This window comes from Antechinus flavipes, chromosome 6 (assembly GCF_016432865.1).
Source record: "Antechinus flavipes isolate AdamAnt ecotype Samford, QLD, Australia chromosome 6, AdamAnt_v2, whole genome shotgun sequence".
Lineage (NCBI taxonomy): Eukaryota > Metazoa > Chordata > Mammalia > Dasyuromorphia > Dasyuridae > Antechinus > Antechinus flavipes.
The window spans coordinates 29,894,610-29,914,382 of NC_067403.1; the positions used below are offsets into that span (position 1 = coordinate 29,894,610).

The window sequence follows — 19,773 nt, forward strand, 5'->3', positions numbered from 1 at the left end:
GTAGAGTCTGAATGCAGATCAAAGAGATTTTTTTTCTGTATTTTTCTAGGGTTTTTAAAAATTGTTTTTTGCCTGTGTTTTCTTTCACAAAATCACTCACATGGAAATGTATTTTGCATGACCACACTTGTACAGTTAAGTTACTTGCCTTTAGAGAGAGAGAGAGAATTTGGAAATCAAAATTTGAAAAAAAAAATATTACAATTGATTTACATGTAATTGGGGAAATAAAATATTAAATAAAAAATAGGGAATTTAATTTAAAAGCCTTAGAGCCTTGCATAGCTTTAGAGCTATGAAGTAATGAGTTCTCCAATATGCCCAGTATGGAAGCTGACATGGACTGGAATTAGACTGGTGACTAATGAATAGAGTGATGGATTTTGAGTTAGGAGGAACAGAGTTTAAATCCTGTCTCAGATGCTTAGCAGCTGGACAAGTCACTTAAACTCTACCAGCTTCTACTTTTGTCATATGTAAAATGGGAGGCAATGGTATATTAAAAAAAGTAAAATGGAGGCATAGGTAACATCTCACGGGACTGTTCTGAGGATAAAATACATGTAAAGTGTTTTGCAAATCTTAAAGTACTAAGTGCTAGGTTTGCTGGCCAAAGAAGTCATTTTCCTTTGGGAGTGATGGAGAGAGAAAGAAGTCATGAGGAAAAGAAAGAAAAATTGTTGTTGAGCAATCAATAAGCAAACATTTATTCAACAGCTTATCTGTGACAGGCACTGGAGATATGAAGGAAAAATGAAATGGTTCTTACCCTCAGTAGCTTCCACTCTATCATACACAGATAAAAATTTAGACAGAATATATAAAGTTAATTTTACAGAGGAAGGCAGCAGGGGGGTGCTAAAGGGTGTCATTTACGCTGAGTTTTGAAGAAAAATAAATATACTTAGTAGAGGTAGAGAAGGAAGGCAGTGTATCCCAAGTTTGGAGAACAGCTTGCGGGAAAGCCTAGAAATGAAGAAAGTACTGTGTGTGGGAAGAGGAAGAAGACCAGACTGACCGAACCATGGAATCCATGAATCACAGATAAGATGGAAGAGGTAAAGTGAATTTGCATTTGCTCCCAGAGATAACAGAGAGTCACTCACCCATCAGGGTAAGGACATGATGAATTAGAGAAACATCACTTTGGCAGGAAGGTGGGTCAAAAGGGGAGAGATCTGAGGCAGGGGAACAATTAAGAGATGACTGCAGGCCCCAAGGCATGAGGGTGAGATGTGGAGACAGAGAAGGGCAAGATGTGAGAGATAGATTATGGACGCAGAACTGACAAGACATATAGATGGATTGGATGTGGGAGGAGAGCGTGAACAAGGAATTCCAGGTTTTGAACAGGTAACTAGATGGATGGCGATACCCTAGACAGAAACAGGCACGTTTGAGAGAAAGGGAAATTCTGGAGAAAAAGAATGGTTCTATCCAAGACACAAATAGTAATGAAGGATGGGCAGCTATGATCACTGGCATGGGTGGGTACCAAAAAGAATAAAACCAAAAAGGATCAAGAATGGACACCAAAAAGTAGCCAGAGAGATTCTAATTTGGATGAGCTTCTCGAGCTTGAGTACTATGACATACAGTATTTCCTCACCAAAGAATACTAGATTGCAGACTCCCTTTGTTTGGAAAACACAAAAGCTTTCTCCCTGGGGAAGCTTAACACTCTTCTGTCCAGAGGTGAGACGGCCTGGCCTTTGTCCTGGACTCGGCGCTATATGATTTTATGATCCATGGGGGACTGGAATAAACCTTGTGAAAATCTTAAAAAAAGAAAGAACGAAAGAAAGAAAATGTTCTGAAATGGAGTTCATTACAGCCTCTGTCTGAAAGGGGTGTTCTTTGTTGGGAAGCTAAACGCCTCATTAAAAGATGCCTCTACACATACAGAGACATGGAAGAAGAGAGGCGATTGCTAATACAAGGCTAATCTGAATTGGACTTCAGGATACTACCCCCATTTAAACAGTTTCTCCATCCAAGGATAATGTTAAAAATTAAAAGGTGCCCCGGGAAAAGCCATTCTCTGCATTTCCAAGAGCTCTTCTTTAGCACTTCCAGCCTTCAGCTCTCCCAACACAGGCCGCTACCTTCGGCACACTACACGTTTCTAATAAAAATGAAAGGTACATACATGAGCTGCTCGGATGGCAGTGAGCCCCTGGGTATCGCCTGCCCATACTGGCCAGTCAGCACATTACCCGGAATTGTCAGCGTTTTCCAAGTACTTAGGAAAGACTGAGGCCGTTAAGCTGGAAAGGAGAGGGGAAAAAAGTAGAAACAAAAGGGAGATTTAGGATAATGACAGCATTTTTTTCATTAAAATGCTAATGACCACCACAAATTTCACCATAACCATGTTTATAAATTATTCAGTCACATCAGCAGAGAGGAAGCCTCTAGATAGCTACAGGCAAGCGAGGCAACAAATGTTGATAATTAATATGTGGCCGCCGTAAAGAATTGGGCTGGACCCGGAAAGTCCTCAATCAGACTTCAGGGTCTCTCTGCAGCAGATAGAGCAGACAGAACAGGCCAGCCCGGCCTCATTAGTTTAATACAGTCCACATTGCCTTTTCTCCTCAGGCCCCAGACGGCATCGCTGCCAATAATGTGACAGGCTGGTAAAAACCTCAGTGCTTTCTTAAAGAGAAGGGGGAACAAACCCTCTGGAGCGTGGATGGCGGACATCAGACCAATGCCGCCCTTGGAGCCCATGGGCTCCCGCTAATTCATTAAAGAGGGTGCCCTTCCAAATTAATGAGGTAAATAAACAAACCTAAACAGAGCAGGGAGAAAGGAGGTCTGCCGCACAAGAGAATGCTAAAGGGTCTAGACAGGAGAGCAGTAAGGAACCCGGCTTCTTCTTTAGCTTACATTTTCCTGTAGAAGGACATAAAAAAAAATACTCCAAGCTTCAGCACAGATTCAAAAGAACACTGTCCCATTCTAGCTCAGAAATACTCTTTATTTTGACTTTAGATGAAAAAGCCTTTTCTACAAGACTATGACAGTTGGGGATGTAGTATGTAGTGACAGGGAGGTTGGGGAAGTGGTACGGCATTATAAGGTCAGGGCAGTATGGTAAGGGGATGGGGGAAGGCAAGAAAACAGCAACTATCACCAAGATGAACAGCTTTTCAACAATGCTTTCTCACTGAGTGTATCAAACAAAAGCAATGTGGTTTATGGAATCGAGCGCTGGACTTGGAGTGATGGAGACCTGAATTCAAAACTCAGCTGATGTGGTAGTTGATTTAATGGAATTGTTTTTTTCTTTTCCTTGTTTCTTTTCTTTGTTACAAGAGATAATAAAAATGACATACTAGGGGGAGTAGCACAGTGGATAAAGTACCAGCCTTGTAGTCAAGAAGACTGGAGTTCAAATCTGAACTCAAGACACTTAACACTTCTTAGCTGTGTGACCCTGGGCAAGTCCCTTAACCCCAACTGCCACAGCAAAAACAAAACAAAACAAAAAAATTGATAAAAAATAAAGTTAAAGAAACACATGACATCAATGCTTCTTTACCAAAAAAATAACTCTGACCTTTATTTCAGGTAGTCCAGGTGATTAGCATGAGTCCTTTCAACTGGTCCTAATGCTCTAGCTCACTTAATAACATTAAATCATTGGCTTTAGTCAGCTCCTGATTCTGCAGCTCTTTCAAGAGCTTCATTAGTGAAGTGAACCAGAAGAGTTTAGACTGTCACAAGTTGACTGCCTACACTGGAAACATGCACTGAAAAATGGCTTCCCTCTCTGCCTGTGGGTGGTGAAAGAGACAGTGACTTCCTCACTTCCCAGTGGGTTCCAAAATGAACCAAACTTACTCATTTGCCTCCAAGTGATGGAAAATACTAAAGCAGATGGAACATAAATGACTTATTTGTTGATAAGGAAGTCTTGAAAAATCATAAAATTTTAAGTAAACAAGATCTATTTAAATAGAGAAATAAGTGGATATGACTTCTAAACATAGAAAAACAAATTCAGTAGTTATTTTCTTCCTCTCTTCTTTCCAAGACAACATAGTCTAACAGTGCTGTGCTTGTCACAAAAACCTATTCAATTTAGCTGTTATTATGAAAACAAAGCAATCAGAATAGTTTTTTTTAAGTCTTCCTTTAAATCAAACTGACATTTCCATCTTTTTAAATGAAAAAAATATTTGTAGAAAGAGGGAAAACTTGCCTATTGCCTTTGCACTAGAAAATCTTTCCATTCACTTGCAGATATGAAATCAAATTTCAAAAGAACTGAAGGAAATAGAAGGTAGGCTCTCAGGAGCTAAATTTTGTAAGAAGTAGGGAAAGCTGTCAAACACAAGTCTGAAGATACAAAGATTCTGACATAGATAGGAGGGAGCTGCTTAGAAAACAAGATGTGGACACACAGGGAACTCACTGACACGCTTAAATTTTTAAAAGATACAAACAGAGGTTGGAAGCAAGAAGACATAATGGAAGAAAGAAGAAAAACACCGTTCTGACTTGTAAAAATATCTACAGTGTTGAAAGCCAAAATGAATTGAAACATAAGGAAGGCTTTTAAGGAAGGCTTTGTTGTTCAGTCACGACCTCATTTGGAGTTTTCTCAGCAGTGGGACTGGTTTGCCATTTCCTTTTCCAGATCATTTTACAGATGAGGAAACTGAGCCACACAGGGTCAAGTAACTTAACCTAGGGTCACACAGCTAGTGTCTGCTGCTGGATTTGAACTCCAGAAAATGAGTTTTCCTGACTAAGATCAGACTCCATTTATTATATCACCTAGCTGCCCCAAGGTGAGGAAGACTAAGGATAACTAAAAGGAGGGTGCTATGTTACTGTTGTTCATTTTATCTATAAAGAAGAACTGGGGAGGGTAAAAGAATAAAATTTTCAAATAGACAAGATGAGAGAATTCATGAAGGGAATCAAGAAACAAAATTCTTCTTAAATGGAGAAGCCAAAAACAATGTAATCCTAATCCTTTCAACTCTGAGATGATGTGATTTTATTAATTGACTGGGAGACAGCATGGTGGAGTGGTTAGAGGGCTAACCTTGGGATCAGAAAGACAAGTTCAAGCCCTGCCTTTGGTGCAGACTAGTTATGAGCTCTAGGAAAACTCAATTAACTTCTCAGGACTCCAGGCAGACTTTAGCTGACAAACTGCCAATTTTCATTGGTGCAGAATGTTTCCACATCACTCTCCTTGCACAGACAAAATCATAGACTAAAGAAGCCTAAAGCTATGGATGGTACAGAGTTCTCTTAGAACACACCTCAGAATCATACTAATAGACTTTTTAAAAATCATGAAATCATGTAGTAGAATAGCCACCAATATGGCCAATGAAGTCCTAATTCATGTGGGATTCCATTACTAGGGACCTTTATACTAGGATATAAATTTCCATGCAGTCTTCATCAGGTGTAACATTTCATTTAAGCACGTGCCGGAGGCGTCTGTACAGCATAAGGACGTCAAGAAATACTATTTGACAAGAACACTGATGAGCAAGTTTTATCGTTTCGGTGAAAATGTAATTTTTTCCATCTGTTAAAGGAAAATAAAAGTAAACATTTTTATAAAATCTCTATAAAAGTAAAAAATATTTCTCTCCATTTAACCTACACAGTATCTCAAAGGAAAAACAAATCATTCAAGGAAATGAACAAAGCAGTACCTCATTCTTTTCCTGGGGCAGGTATCTGATGAGAGATCAAGATAAACAGGGCATACATCTTAGGTAAGCAGCAAGAGATGTATTTATGAGGCCTTGAAGTGTTTACTTTGCAACTTTTTATCACTATATTTATGGGACTAGGAATAATATATTCAAGACCAGAAATGGCTCATAAGAACAATCATCCTTAACAAATACATTAACACTTCTTCCAAGAATCCCCAATATGATGACAGGGTAAAAGGGAAGAGGAGCCCCGCCAAAAAAAAAAAAAAAATCAAACACCAATAATCCACTTCTTTTTTAGTTTCTTATATCACCTTCTCCAGAGCATTTCTCATTTTAACATTTATTACTCTTAAATTCATTACTATTATTCCAAAATGGAAACTTATGAGAACATTGATAAATAAACAAAAAGATTATCGTTTTAATTAGTTTGGGCTTCTTTAAAAGTAGATAAAAGCTAAAATCACTTACTACAAACCGATTTTGTAACATTTAAAAGAAGGATGATGGTTAAGTGGATAGAATGACAGGATGGAGTCAAAGACTCTTCTTCCTGAATTCAAATCTGGCTTCAGATATTTACTAGCTGTGTGACCATGGGCAAGTCACTTAACTTTGTTTACATCAGTTTTCTCATGTGTAAAATAAGTTATAGAGAAAGAAATGGCAAACCACTGCAGCATCTTTACCAAGAAAATCAGATATGAGTGACCAACAACATTTAAAACAATATATTATACAACTTATACAATTCCAATTCTGTATGTCTCCCATAATATTATGACCATCTCAAACCATTAGGAGAATATGGTTCTTCAGACTCTTTTCCTTGATCAGTTTACTTCTCCTGCCCCCATTAAGAATTAATCAGAAGGTAATTGAACAAAGAATTTCCCACCTAAGTGTTTTATTTTGGTCAAGGGCAAAGGAGTGAAGGGAGAAAGGAGTAGGGTCATCGGTAGTGATTTATGGGTGGGAAGATATGTTGGGAATGTTTCACAATCAATTCACAAATGATATCTTAATCACCACTGCCTTACTCACTCGAGTTAAAATTCAAAAAGCAGATTCCCCAATCAAAAATCCCAGATTCAAGCTCTTACATTCCACTGGGAGAAATAACACATACATGCAAAATTGTGTAACAACCACACGAAAGACATTTCTGAGGAAATACTAACAACACGAAAGCGGGGTTGGCGAGCAACATCAAGATAGGCTTCCCCAAATGAGCACGACTCCTGTCCAGGGAACTGGACCACAGGATTTGAGACACTGGGCACTTTATCCCATGGGGGCCACTGTTCTATCCATTTTACTTCCCTCACAAATACTTTAAGAGTTAAGCACAACAGAAAAGAACAATAGTAAGCTAGATCTATTAAGGCAAGGACACAAAAATTTGTTTGGTGGGGGTGAGGGGGAAGAGAGGAGGAAGGAACTTGAACCTGATACTTCAGAAGCTCTACTTCCATGAGGAACACAAAAAAAATTTAAAAAGAAACAAATAAGGATACTGACCAGAAATCACAGAATAACATTTTAGAAGTGATAAGATGGAATGAAAATCAATGAAGGGAACAAAACAAATAAATTCTTTTCAGAGGAGGGAATCTCCCCTCCCCTCCCAAAAAAAAGACCCTAAAAAAAAAATCTCTGTCATTGTCTCTTTTTATCTCTCTCTCTGTTTATCTCTCTGCATTTGTTTCTCTGTCTCTGTCCCTATCTCTGTGTGTCTATCTATCCTCTCTCTGCCCTTATCTCTGTCGGTCTGTGTCTCCCCATCCAACTCCCTCTCCTCCCACGTATTTAGAAACCAAACAATAAAAATTTCTTAGCACTGCATATGGGAAAAAGTAAACATAAGTAAATAGGTACTGGATAAAAGTCCTTAAATACTTGGGGCATTAGCTTTGAGATAACCACATGGCAAACACCTAGCATTAATATGATACTATTTAAAATACAGTTTCATTCTATTTTCCTTCAACCTTAGGAAGTAGGTACTATTATAATCCCTATTTTACAAATGCGAGAAGTAAGGCAAACAGAAACTAAAAGCCCTGTTCAGGATCATAAACTAGATTGTGCATGAGGTAGAATTTAAGTACTCAGGTAGGAAAATGTCGGGTCCCAACTGGCTCCGACACAATCCCAGACTCCGGTCTCTATGCCCAAGATTCTCGCTGCCTGAATTAGCCAAAGAAAGCCTTTTCCCCCCCCCCCCCTTCCTCTTTCTTGCCTGCCTGTTAATTAGCTGAAGTTGCCAGATGCCTTTATTCCTCCTTTATTCCTGAACAATGTTACTGCAATAAAGATTTTTTAAAATCTAGATGTACCTAACCCCCACACTAGCAAGTCTGGCAATTAAGCTACAAAATTTTATTTCAAAATAAAAAGAAGGCAAACCAGTAGAGGGAAGGTGAAATGAACAAGAACTATGGACATCACCAAAGAGCTTGTCTGTGGGGTCTTTGTGGGATTCTCTACATTCACAGACAGAGGGATCCACGACCTGGGCAGCCAATCAGTGGTTTCATTGCTGTCAAATAGCAAACTATTTAACTAAGGGAGTAGGTCAAGAGGCAAAACAGAACTATGTGGAGAATGTGGTTAGAATGGGAACGTGTTCTCCACTGCTCGATGGAAAATGTAAACTTACTCGGGGCTGGGGAGGTCAACTGGCTTTTCTGCTCTCTCTCTCTCTGCCAGACACGCTGCTCAGTCCAGACAGAAGAATTTTGCTTTCAAATATTTTTATAGAGCTTCTCTTTTTAATACACAAAATGTTCCAACTCAAGCAGCTTAAATCTGAGAACTGTCTTCAGTAGAGTTCTTAAATCAAAATACAGCCTTTGCAAATTCCCTTAAAACAATTTCCAAAAAAATCATCATTGCTTTTCCCCCTCCATTCTTCACTTTCAATTTTTCTTTCCTCATTTTCTGAAAACTTCCCTTTCTTCTGCCCTCACCCGAATCCTGTCCTAACACATTTTTTTTCTTCCTAAATTGGCTATTTCAAGTGGATAGTGGTTATTTTTCCTAAGCTGACGGAGATATTATTATTTTCAAATTTGCCATCGAGCTAAAAAATATCAATTCTAATAATAGTTAATATTTATATAACTCTTGGAGGTTTGCAAAGCACTTTCCATATATGATCACATTTGATTCAGACAATTTCAGGTCCCTGCCACCAGCCTCTGGGATTCTATCTTTGCCTTAGGGCCTTCCCAGCAAGCTCTGGGTCTTTCCCACCACCTGCCTCCAGAATCTGTCTTCACCCCAGAGTTTGAGTCAGCCTCTTCCCAGCCACGCCCCTTTCTGCCCAGATCCTCACCCCAGGGTCTTCTCCAGGGCTCCGGAAGTCATCCCTGACCCGACCCATCTTCCACTGCCACCTGCTGCCTTCCAAACGAATTCCCCCAAGCCAGATCCCATGAGTGGGCCGGCTAAAATTCCCAGGACACCTGTCCTAAGGCTGGATTTCAAGGACAGACCCCATGAGAAATCCGACTGCTCAGTCAGTCCTTTCTCCAACCATTGACACCTTTCTAAAACTTAATCCCTTAGCATATTCTCACAACCCTGATATTTTCTCTATCCCAGTGATTCTGGGATATCCCAACTGGCCAGCTAACTGCCTATGCAAAACCATCAATAAAAGCAAAGTCTGAGATAGTCACTCAAGTGTTCAAAACCTAAGTACAGCAAAATGAGCTAGAGAAGTTGATGAAAGAAGGCAAATTTAGCCCTTCAGGATCCCATCCCATTTGGTGAGTGGGATCTATCACTGGACTATGACTTTGCAAACATATTCTTTATTCAATAAGAACCACAGTGGGAGTGGGAATATTATATATATATAATACACAAATATAAGTATTAAATATATTCTATGTCATAATACATAAAATAAATAGCATTCTATAATACACATATAATTTCATATAACTACATATTTTGGTATACATTTTCTATTATGAAATTATATATCATACATGTATATCAAAAAGCATATTTGTATAAAGAAATATATGAAATAAGAAAATAAGGTAGAAATTAAATGAAGATTGATGAAGTTATAAAAACAAACAAAAAAAAAAACCAATCCTGTCATTAGATTACATAGTACAGTCCACCTAGACAGAAAACAAAAAAAAGAAAATGCACATAAATGAAAAGATTGGGGAAGAGATCACAAGTCTGGCATGAAGGCATGAAGGACTAGCTATGGGAAGCTAATTATCTTGACATCTCCTCAAGGCCTTTATCTAAAGCAAGGATATGAATAATTTCCTGGCTTGCCTTACTTATAATTTCATCCTTCAAAGAGTAGAAGGCACCTGCAATGGGACAATGAAAAATAAAAACAAAAGTGTGACTTGTGGTCTTAAGGACAGCTCAGAATGAGCTGGCAAGAAAAACTTATGATATTAACAAATGCCAGTGACCCATTAGGCTAGTTTATGGTTTTGTTTTGTTTTTTAATTTAACTTTATTGGAGCAAAGAAGGAAAAAAGCAAAAAAAAAGAACATTTTTTGTTTGTTGAGTAGTATGGAGTGATGAAATAAATAACAGAAAGAAGGTGTCAAAGACCATTTTCTTGGCCAAGGGTACCTGTTTGTCCTAAAAGAGTCCCAGATTCAGTAGAACTACACATCAGTGTACTCAAAAGAACTTGAAAATATAACTGTTAAAATGTATAGCACTTTATTTTGGAAAGGATTAATTCATGACTTTTACCCCTTAAATTAATAAAATCTCACATTTTTCCCTGAGCCCAAACTTCCAGAAATCAAATCAGAAGGGAGGGGAAAATAAACAAAAATAAAAAAATAACATGAAAGTTTGAATGAAAAGGAACAAATGTCTTTAAAAAAAAAAAAAAAAGACAATTGAATCTGGAAACTATGATATAGTTTCCAGACCAATATTCTTAAAATTCTCTCAAAATTCTAGTACCTGTTATTAAGCAAATAGTTTGTTATGTATATATGTATTATTTCTCCCCCCTTTCTCCACAAGAGAAATGTATTCTACCTCCACAGAAATAATAATTCCTAAAAATTTTAAAGCACTTTAATTTACAACAATGCCACTGGGTTAATGTAAATGTTGCCCCCACTGCGCAGATTTGAGAAGACCAAAGAATTAGAGATCTGATAATTATAAAACTTAGCAAATCTCTCGAGACAGTTTTGAACTCAGCTCAACTCACTGCAAGTCCAGTATATTTCAGGGTCATGAGCAAAACAATTTGATTTAATATAGATATAATCTAGCTAAAACTTAGCATACTCCAAACATTTTTCCTCTTTTTTTTTCTTTTTGTTTCTGTTTTGGTATTTTTTAGTGTTCTCTGGAAGTTTAGACTCAAGACAAAATGCAATCCTTTTAAAAATAAAGTACTAAACTGGATTAAAAAGAAATTCAGGAAAGAGAAAAGAAAAAAACAAGTGAAAGTTAACGCTTAGTAAAAGTTCTTTCTCTGTCTCATTCTCTCTCTTTCTCCTTCTGTTGGGAACACAATATGTGACTTTGCTTTACCTCTGATAGACCTTTTCTTCTCTTCCTGTGAGACGATGATGGTGACACAAGGAAACCGAGAGGCAGTTATGTCGTCTGACCTCCCTCCTCTTCCCCTCTGCCTCCTATTTATTTCCCCAGTAAACAAGCAACACCTGTGTCAGTAAAGGCTGTTTTGAAACACCTTCAGATGTTCACAGCTGTGGAGGCTCTTAGAAAATTGACCTGTCCCTTCACTTAGGCATGGTCCTTAATATTCTTTCTTTCAAATTTATGATCAAAGAACTAGAAATCATTATTGATCACAAAGAAGAAAAATTTGATTATATCAAATTGAAAAGTTTTTGTATAAACAAAACTAATGCAGACAAGATTAGAAGGGAAGCAATAAACTGGGAAAACATTTTTACATTCAAAGGTTCTGATAAAGGACTCATTTCCAAAATATATAGAAAATTGATTCTAATTTATAAGAAATCAAGCCATTCTCCAATTGATAAATGGTCAAAGGATATGAACAATTCTCAGACGAAGAAATTGAAACTATTTGTAGCCATATGAAAAGATGCTCCAAGTCATTATTAATCAGAAAAATGCAAATTAAGACAACTCTGAGATACCACTACACACCTGTCAGATTGGCTAGAATGACAGGGAAAGATAATGCGGAATGTTGGAGGGGAAGTAGAAAAACTGGGATACTGATGCATTTTTGGTAGAATTGTGAACACATCCAGCCATTCTGGAGAGCAATTGGAACTATGCTCAAAAAGTTATCAAACTGTGCATATCCTTTTGACCCAGCAGTGTTACTACTGGGCTTATATCCCAAAGAGATCTTAAAAAAGGGAAAAGGACCTGTATGTGCAAGAATGTTTGCGGCAGCCCTGTTTGTAGTGGCCAGAAACTGGAAACTGAATGGATGCCCATGTGGTATATGAATATTATGGAATATTATTGTTCTGTAAGAAATGACCAGCAGGATTAATACAGAGAGGACTGGCGAGACTTACATGAACTGATGCAAGTGAAATGAGCAGGACCAGGAAATCATTATATACTTCAACAACAAGACTATATGATGATCAATTCTGATGGACGTGGCCATCTCCAGCAATGAGATGAACCAAATCAGTTCCAATGAAGCATAATGAACTGAACCAGCTACGCCCAGGGAAAGAATTCTGGGAGATGACTAAGAACCATTACATAGAATTCCCAATCCCTCTATTTTTGCCCGCCTGCATTTTTGATTTCCTTCACAGGCCAATTGTACACTATTTCAAAGTCCCATTCTTTTTGTACAGCAAAATAACTGTTTGGACATGTATACATATATTGTATTTAACTTATACTTTAACATATTTAACATGTATTGGTCATCCTGCCATCCGGGGGAAGGAGTGGAGGGAAGGAGGGAAAAAGTTGGAACAAAAGGATTTGCAACTGTCAATGCTGAAAAATCACCTATGCATATATCTTGTAAATAAAAAGCTATAATAATAATAATAAAAAACCATCCTTCCTTCCTTCTTTCCCTCCCTCCTTCCCTTTCTCCTCCTCTTCCAATTGAAGATTGCAACAATTTAATCAGTTAACCTGTGGAAACCCCAAGGGAAGGAATATGTCTTCCTCATTACAGGGGATGATCCTTCCAGTAATGGCAATTAGAGCAGCACCTATATTGGGTTTTATATCCATAAGTAGTTCACTGCTTATTACTCAAAATTGATTGAATTTCTGGCTCTAGTTTGTCATAAAGCAGAAGCATTCTAATTCTGTAAACACAAAAAAGCCATGGTTATACAAGGCCTGAATAGCTTCAAAGGAAGAAATGCTATCTTTGAGATGACTCCTACAGATGTTAAACCTTGGTTTACAAATACAGGACACAAATGTCTTAAAAGAAAAGTACATATTTTTCAGAAATGCCAAAATGAAGGGTCTTGATTCTGGGCTCACATGGCACTCTAACATCTATTTAACAATTTATTTGTTAGGTTTATAATCAATTATAAAAGTTGTGGTATGAATAGCTATGTGATTTACATAATCTTGGTTACATCTACTTATAAGTAAAGCAAAGTAGAGGGGGTGGTCCTGATTGACCTCTCAGGCCCCTTCTTCCTCTAACACTGTGATTCTGTGAATCATTATGAATATGCCTAGGGCCAGGCCAGGGAAGGGAGTTAGGGTTGAGAGCCTTTATTTTTGGCCAAAAGTTTTACCTTCTTAATAGTTGGTAGGTTCTTTATTCTGGCCAATCAACTTTGCTTGGATGAATATTAGCAAGTTTACTATCTAGAGTCATAATCATACATACATAGCATTAGAAAATATGAAATAACTCCTTGGAAACAAAAATTCTTTAAAATAACAATTTAAAATAAATGAACCTAGATCTAAAACTCTGGAAAAAGAATTCCACGAAAACCCTTTTTTTCTTCTTGGGTACAAACACACACACACACACACACACACACACACACACACACACACACACTCCAATCAAAAATAAGACATAAAAAATCTAATCTGTATTTGACTAGCCACATAGTAGCACTAGAGGCAGTGTTTGTCCCATTTTTCTCATAGACAATTTCCAGAATAAAAATCACTTGATATGGGGGGAAATTTTAAAACAATTGCAACATTAGCCAAAAAATGATACCACTTACTAGGGCTATAAGATCAAATAAAATGGAAAAGAATATACAAAAATATTTAGAGCTCTTTTTGAGTAGCCAAGAATTAGAAACTAAGGGGATGCCCATCGATTGGAGAATGGGGGAACAGAGTGTGGGTCTGGAATCAGAAGATCTGAGTTCAAATGTGGCCACAGATACTTATTAGCTATGTGACACTGGCTGTCATTTAACCCTGTTTGCCTTCCTTTCCTTCTTATCTATAAAATGAGCTGGAGAAGGAAATGGCAAGCCACTCCAAGCAGCTTTGCCAAGAAAACTCCAAAAGGGCCCCCAGACACAAATGAAATGATTGAAAACCACATTTTTCTAGGGGTTGGGAGTGGAGAAAGACTAGCAGATGGAGGGGGGAATAGGGAAACAATCAGGAAAGGTTTGATGGCACTTGAGCAGAGCCATGAATAAGAAGGAAGTGTGTTTCAGAGATGAGGCACATCAAAATTTGTGCTGCTTCTCTACTTTAACTAAAATTAGACACTTAGATGGTAACCCTTCTACTTTCACTGTTTCCTTTCATTTCTCCCTCTCATTACAACATTAGCCAAAAAATGACACCACTTACTAGGTCTACACCACAAGGAGATCAAATAAAGTGGAAAAGAATATACAAAAACACTTGGAGAAGTTATTTCTCACTAAAAGAACTCCAGCCTATCAGACAAATGCAAACATGATTGTGCATGTGTCTATCTGGAACGGGCGCTCCATCCATCTGCAGGGAGAAGCGTGAATAATCCCACACTGATGGCAGGGACAGCACAAGGTTCAGTATCTACTCTGCTACTATCTGGCCCTTCTGTGAAGCCCAACATTCTCATGCCTGTTGTTACTCCTTTGCATTAAGGACGTGCTATTATCTGAAAACAACTATGAAAATGCATGATTAAGTGTAAACAGGATGGGGAGCCATATCTCTGACACGCCAAAAGAGATGACTTTATGTATTAACTAGCTGGCAGCTTTCAAAGGAAAGAAATGGAAGCTTGAGGGACTAGTGGTCTTTTCTGAGACCCTGAGGTGTGTTTTTGAACATGGTTCAAGAAGAAGAAAAATAAAGAGACAGAAGAGAATATATATAAGATTCTACTCCAAAGAATCAGGAAGGGAGTGCATTAGTTGTATCCTGTGAACGTGCATCTGGGAAATGAGGAATTGAGGGCCAGCGACCCTGGCTGCTTTTATCGCCAAAGAAACCCAGAAAAGGATGGCTCAGAGGTTGGCGGGATGTCATCCTGAGGAAGCAGAAAACAAAAAGCCGACCAGGAACAGGGTGAGAACTTGGACAAGTGGAGCCACCGGAACAACTTCCCCATCCTGGGGGACCTCCTGAAGGCTCCTCCATGCATCCCAGACTGAGGCCAGAGCAGGAGTGACCTTTTAGCCCAAGGCAGACGTCCAAGAGAGGACCAGAGACATCAGTGCACTTAAGTGGTCAGCCTCCCTTCACATCCTCCCACCCCAAGGCACATTTAAGTGGCCAGTGGCAGCATCACTTATATAGAGTTTTGAAAATCTTAAGCTCTCTGTGGAGGAAGAAGCATCTTTATATCCATTTTTAGATGAGGTAGCTGAGGTTAACCGAGATTCGAGGATGTGCCATGGCTACCCACCTGCCTTTAGGGCTCTGAAGAATGGATCTGTTTACTATAAAGAAATAGGCAGCCTCCCTAAAAGTCTCCCCCAAGTACTTCCCAAAGTCACTGATTTCTTTAACCTTTCCTTCCCTAATTAGCCATAAAAAGCTTAAAGTGCTGCTCGAGACAGAAGAAAAGGTAGATTTGGCTTCAGGAGACTCGAGTCTGAATCCCCCATCTAACATTTAGCAGCAAAGAGTTATCGCTCTTCAGAATGTCTGAGCCTTTCTGACCCCATGTGCCACATTGTCCATAAAAGTGGTTCGCCATTTTCTTTTCCAATGGATTAAGGCAAAAGAGGATAAGATACTTGCCCAATGTCTGTGGCCAGATTTAAACTCAGGTCTCCCTAACTGCAGACTCAGCACTCTATCTGAACCATCTAGCTGTCTCTTATAGCAGGGTGGCCACCTTTTTAAAACGCTATTTTGATGGGGAAAGTGTTTTTTTATATATAACTAACTCATAAACTTTCAGAACTCAATCTGTTTGCAAATTATGTTAGACTTATATTTTGCATTTGTGATTATTATGTTAGAAGTAAATGGGGAAGAGGTATACAAATATAATTGAAAACAAGTTGAAAAAGAAAAAAATTCAAAAGCCATTAGTGCCAGGTTACAAGTGGGTATGAAAAACAACCAAAACCTCCCATTTATCATAGCATATGCAAAGCACTATGCTATAAAATAAGAACACAAAATAAATCAGACCTTGACCTCAAAGCGTTTACAATCTACTAAAGGGTGAAACTATGTATACAGCTAAACAAACACAAGATAGCTAAAGGAGGGAGAGAGTAATATGGCTTCAAAATGCTTTAAGAATTGCATAAAGGAACACATCCTGGCTGTGTGACCCTGGGCAAGTCACACTTGCCTCAGCAAATTGCCTCAGCAAAAAATAAATAAATTGTATGAATGTCAGTGATTAATATTATTCTAATTAATTTGACTCATCTTTTCAACAAAGTTCCTGCCAAAACAAATCGGGAACAAATTACTTTTATATTTAATGTTCTCTGAACTATCTTAAGGATAGATAAAAATAACTGCTTTTGCAGTTGAATAAAAGTATTAGGATATAAGCTCATATTCTGTGGGCTCACTGAAAGCAACTTTGGTATAATTCCAGTAGCAGACAGCACAATAGGGATGATATCTACCTCATCTTTTTCCCATGTGATTTTGGTTTCCTCTGTTAGAAATCTATATTTTAAGAGCTATTTGTTCCATGGAGCTTGTGGTTTATAAATATGTGGTAAGGTAACTTCTATTAGAAATGTCATTTTTATATTTCTGTGATTCAGTGCCCTATCCAGGCAATCACAGGCAACAGTTTGGCCTGTGATGATGCTCTAGTTCAAGAGTTAATTGAGTTTTCAAAAAGATTTGAGTCCTATATTGATAGTACGAGAGATTTGTCATCTGTCAGTCCGTGAATAACAATGACTAAAATTTCATTCTAGTCATGGCTTGCTAGGAATTCAAAAGTTGCTAACTTTTTACAGATGACAATGCAGCATCATATAATTTCTACCAAGTTTAACAAGTTCAGGCTCTTTAAACAACCACCCTTCTGTTAATTCGGGTTCTGACAACCTAATACTGAAATAGAATTATAAGACCCTGTGTTTTCATAAATCTGAATTATTTCCCTGCTTTTTCTTATTATAAATGATTATTGTGGCTGTTAACTAAAAGAATCAGGGAAGATTTCACAGAGGGAGTGGTACCTGAGTTGAATATTAAAAGAAAGATAAGGATTCTGAGAGGTAGACATGAGGAAGGAATGAAATCCAGGCATGGAAACTGGCTTCTACAGCTATGGTGGGAAATGAAATTATAATTTTAGCTGTTAGTCCCTCCCTGTAGTATTCTGATTAGCTTTCTGGAGATTTTAGGGCCAGCCTTTGTTTCAGGAGAATAATCACCACAAGAATAGCCAGGAGATAAAGTCCAAAAGTCTTTATTGTCTCCTTTAAAGTCTGTCTCCTTGCCTGGGGCTTGGATAGCTTTCTGGTGGCCCTTCAGACAGGCTTGTCTCAGGGAGGGAGGCAGGAGGACCACCACTATGGTCTCCGTCTTGAAGTTTCCCTGACTCCGAAGGCTTGTGCTCCAGCCTCCAGCTGCCACAAAGGTGGGAGATAAAATAAATGTCTCTGGCTGAGTTTGTCCCAGCTTATAAGCTCTATTATAATTACATCATCTTAGATGTGAATCTTGTGGAATAGATGACAATCTACTTACCTTTTTGGTGGCTGGAGGCTGGAGCACAAGCCCCCGGACTCAATATTCATTCCATCTCCTGCCACCTTGGGGGACCGGAACAGACTCGGGGAAAGACAGAGGACAGGAAGCTGAAGCACAAGCTCCCAGACAGAGATAGACTTCAAGACAGAGACCGTGTGGTGGTTCTCCTGCCTCCCCCACAGAAATCAAGACATATTCTGGAGGCCCGGCCCCAGGCAAGGAAACTAGACTGTCAAGGAGATAATAAAGAATTTGGACTTTATCCCTGGCTATTCTCATGGTGATTACTCTGCTGAAACGAAGGCTGGTCCAAAGACCTCCAGAAAGCCAAAAAGAACATTACAAGTCCCCCTTTGCTGAAATGCAGAATGTGTTTTTGGGGGAAGGAGAAAGTAACGCAAAATCAGACTGTAACAGAAACTAAAAGTCTGCACATAAATGAAGGAAAATATCAATACTGGAGGAAAGATACATCAATCAGTCCTATATACTGCAGCAATTAGATTTCAGGTTTGAGGAGGCTGAGTGTTAGGTAATTTATCTGCATATATCTCAGGTGATCCACATGCATTTGGCAGGTGTGGGTGGTAACTAAGATAGATGGTATTGGTTGGGCTGTGGATACAAATAGGCTTTCTGGACAAGAGTCAAATACTGTAAGAAAGTCGAGCAAAAATTCCAAACTGGACCCCACTGTCGCCAGGAATGGACCAAGTTTTTCATGACAAAAGAACAAATAATTTTTTTAAAGCCGCACTTTAAGAGCATTTCTAATGTGCCCGACATCAAGGATGCCTACCAACAAATGCTAAGCAAGAACAGGGGATGCAAACCATTTGCCTGCCCGAAGGAGTTATTTCATAAAGTCAAATGTAGAAATCAATCACCCAGTCCTTTTAGCTTCCTTGGAAAAATATAAATCACCTTGAAAGAAATTCATCAGTTTGGAGATGTCAGCTCTGCTTCAAATTCTATCCACTCCCCAAGCTTTCTCTACCCCATAAGCTCCCAGATTCTTCTTTGTTCTACTGGTCCTCATGAAAAATCAAAGAGCAGTTAAAATAAAAGTTTCATTTTCTAGTTGTACAAGTGAATTATATTGTGATCGCACTAGGTTTTAAAAAGCAGGAGATAATTTCATCTCAGCCAATCTAAGGATTCCCCCACCCGCACCCCCATACCCTGCTATGATTCATCTGGAGATCACAATAGGAGGCTGATTCCCATACAGCATGCTGGAATGTGTCAAAAAAAAAAAAAAAAAAAAACCAAGCAATTTAATCATCATAGCACTAGAGAGGTAATATGGCCACCTAGATGAGAGAGATGCAAAAAATGAAAGAAGTCTTCTGAGGATTTATAAGGCCATTCTAAAGGTGAGTTTTCCAGAAATATATTAAGGAATGAGTCTCTTCAGGTCAGGGCAGATAGGTGGCAGAGTGGATAGAGTGAAGGACTTGGAATCAGGAGGGCCTGAATTCCAATCCAGCCTTAGATACTATGTGATCCTGGGCAAATTACGTAACCCTGCTTATCTCAGTTTCCTCACCTATAAAATGAGTTGCAAAAGGAAATGGCAAACCATTCCAGTTATCTCTGCGGAGAAAACCCCAAAATGAGGCCACAAAAAGATGACTCGACTAAACCACAACTCCAGGTCAGTAATCACTGGGTACAAAGCAGGCAAATTCATAGGTATCCTACCTTCAGGCTGTGAAATGAGTGAAACTCCAGAAAGCATATTCAAAACACCAACTGGCAAACTGATATAGCTAAACTAAATAAAAACTGATTGTTAGCACTCTCTGCCTCCTTTTTCCAACTTTCATGGCACCATCACTATAAAAACCAAAGCTGTAGGCATGAGACTGAGACACGTTTTGGGTTTCTTTCAAGGGGGATCTCAAAGGCCACCCGATCCAAATCCGTCATTCAGGCAGTTAAGCCACAATC

At 38.6% G+C, this 19,773-nt stretch overlaps 1 protein-coding gene across 6 annotated transcripts in view; it reads right to left on the reverse strand.

Moving 5' to 3' along the window:
* Nucleotides 1-19,773, reverse strand: part of APBB2 (amyloid beta precursor protein binding family B member 2) — a 374,634-nt gene that overhangs the window by 234,969 nt on the left and 119,892 nt on the right. For 2 of the 6 annotated variants that reach the window (XM_051964462.1, XM_051964458.1), the window contains exon 1: nt 2,150-2,238. The exons of 3 other annotated variants lie outside the window; for them this stretch is intronic. Coding sequence is in view for 1 of the 3 variants with exons in the window: in XM_051964459.1 (XP_051820419.1) it covers nt 2,150-2,195 (46 nt within the window). In the remaining 2 variants the exon portion in view is untranslated. Of the gene's footprint in view, nt 1-2,149; nt 2,268-19,773 lie in introns of those variants that run through there. One more of the 6 variants, XM_051964459.1, reaches the window with a different exon arrangement.